This window comes from Nestor notabilis, unplaced genomic scaffold (genome assembly GCF_000696875.1).
Source record: "Nestor notabilis isolate BGI_N333 unplaced genomic scaffold, ASM69687v1 scaffold20831, whole genome shotgun sequence".
NCBI lineage: Eukaryota > Metazoa > Chordata > Aves > Psittaciformes > Psittacidae > Nestor > Nestor notabilis.
Window position 1 is genome coordinate 640 of NW_009914482.1, and position 245 is coordinate 884.

Here is a 245-nt window from a genome sequence, read left to right on the forward strand (position 1 = left end):
TGGTGGCGGGCGGGTGGCCCCCCCCCCGCGGCTGGAGCCTTGGTGGGCACAGGCAGCAGGCATAATGGACTCGCTCAGCTCAGCCTCCACGTACTGCACCGAGTGCATCGGCACCTACGGCCAGGGCCATGGCGAACCCCACTTCGAGGGCGACCGGCGGCATGGGCCCTTTGGGGCACGGGCACATGAGGCCTTTGGGTTCCCAGGTACCAGGGATGGGGAGCGGGAGGGAGTCCCTGGCATCC

General features: G+C 69.8%; 1 protein-coding gene across 1 annotated transcript in view; it reads left to right on the top strand.

The window, feature by feature from the left end:
- Positions 1–64: 64 nt before the first annotated feature.
- The window catches only part of LOC104412861 (heat shock protein beta-7-like), a 1,518-nt gene continuing 1,337 nt past the window's right edge, over positions 65–245 (top strand). The window contains exon 1 of the mRNA XM_010023687.1: positions 65–206. Within this exon, the coding sequence (XP_010021989.1) occupies positions 65–206 (142 nt within the window). The remainder of the gene's footprint in view (positions 207–245) is intronic.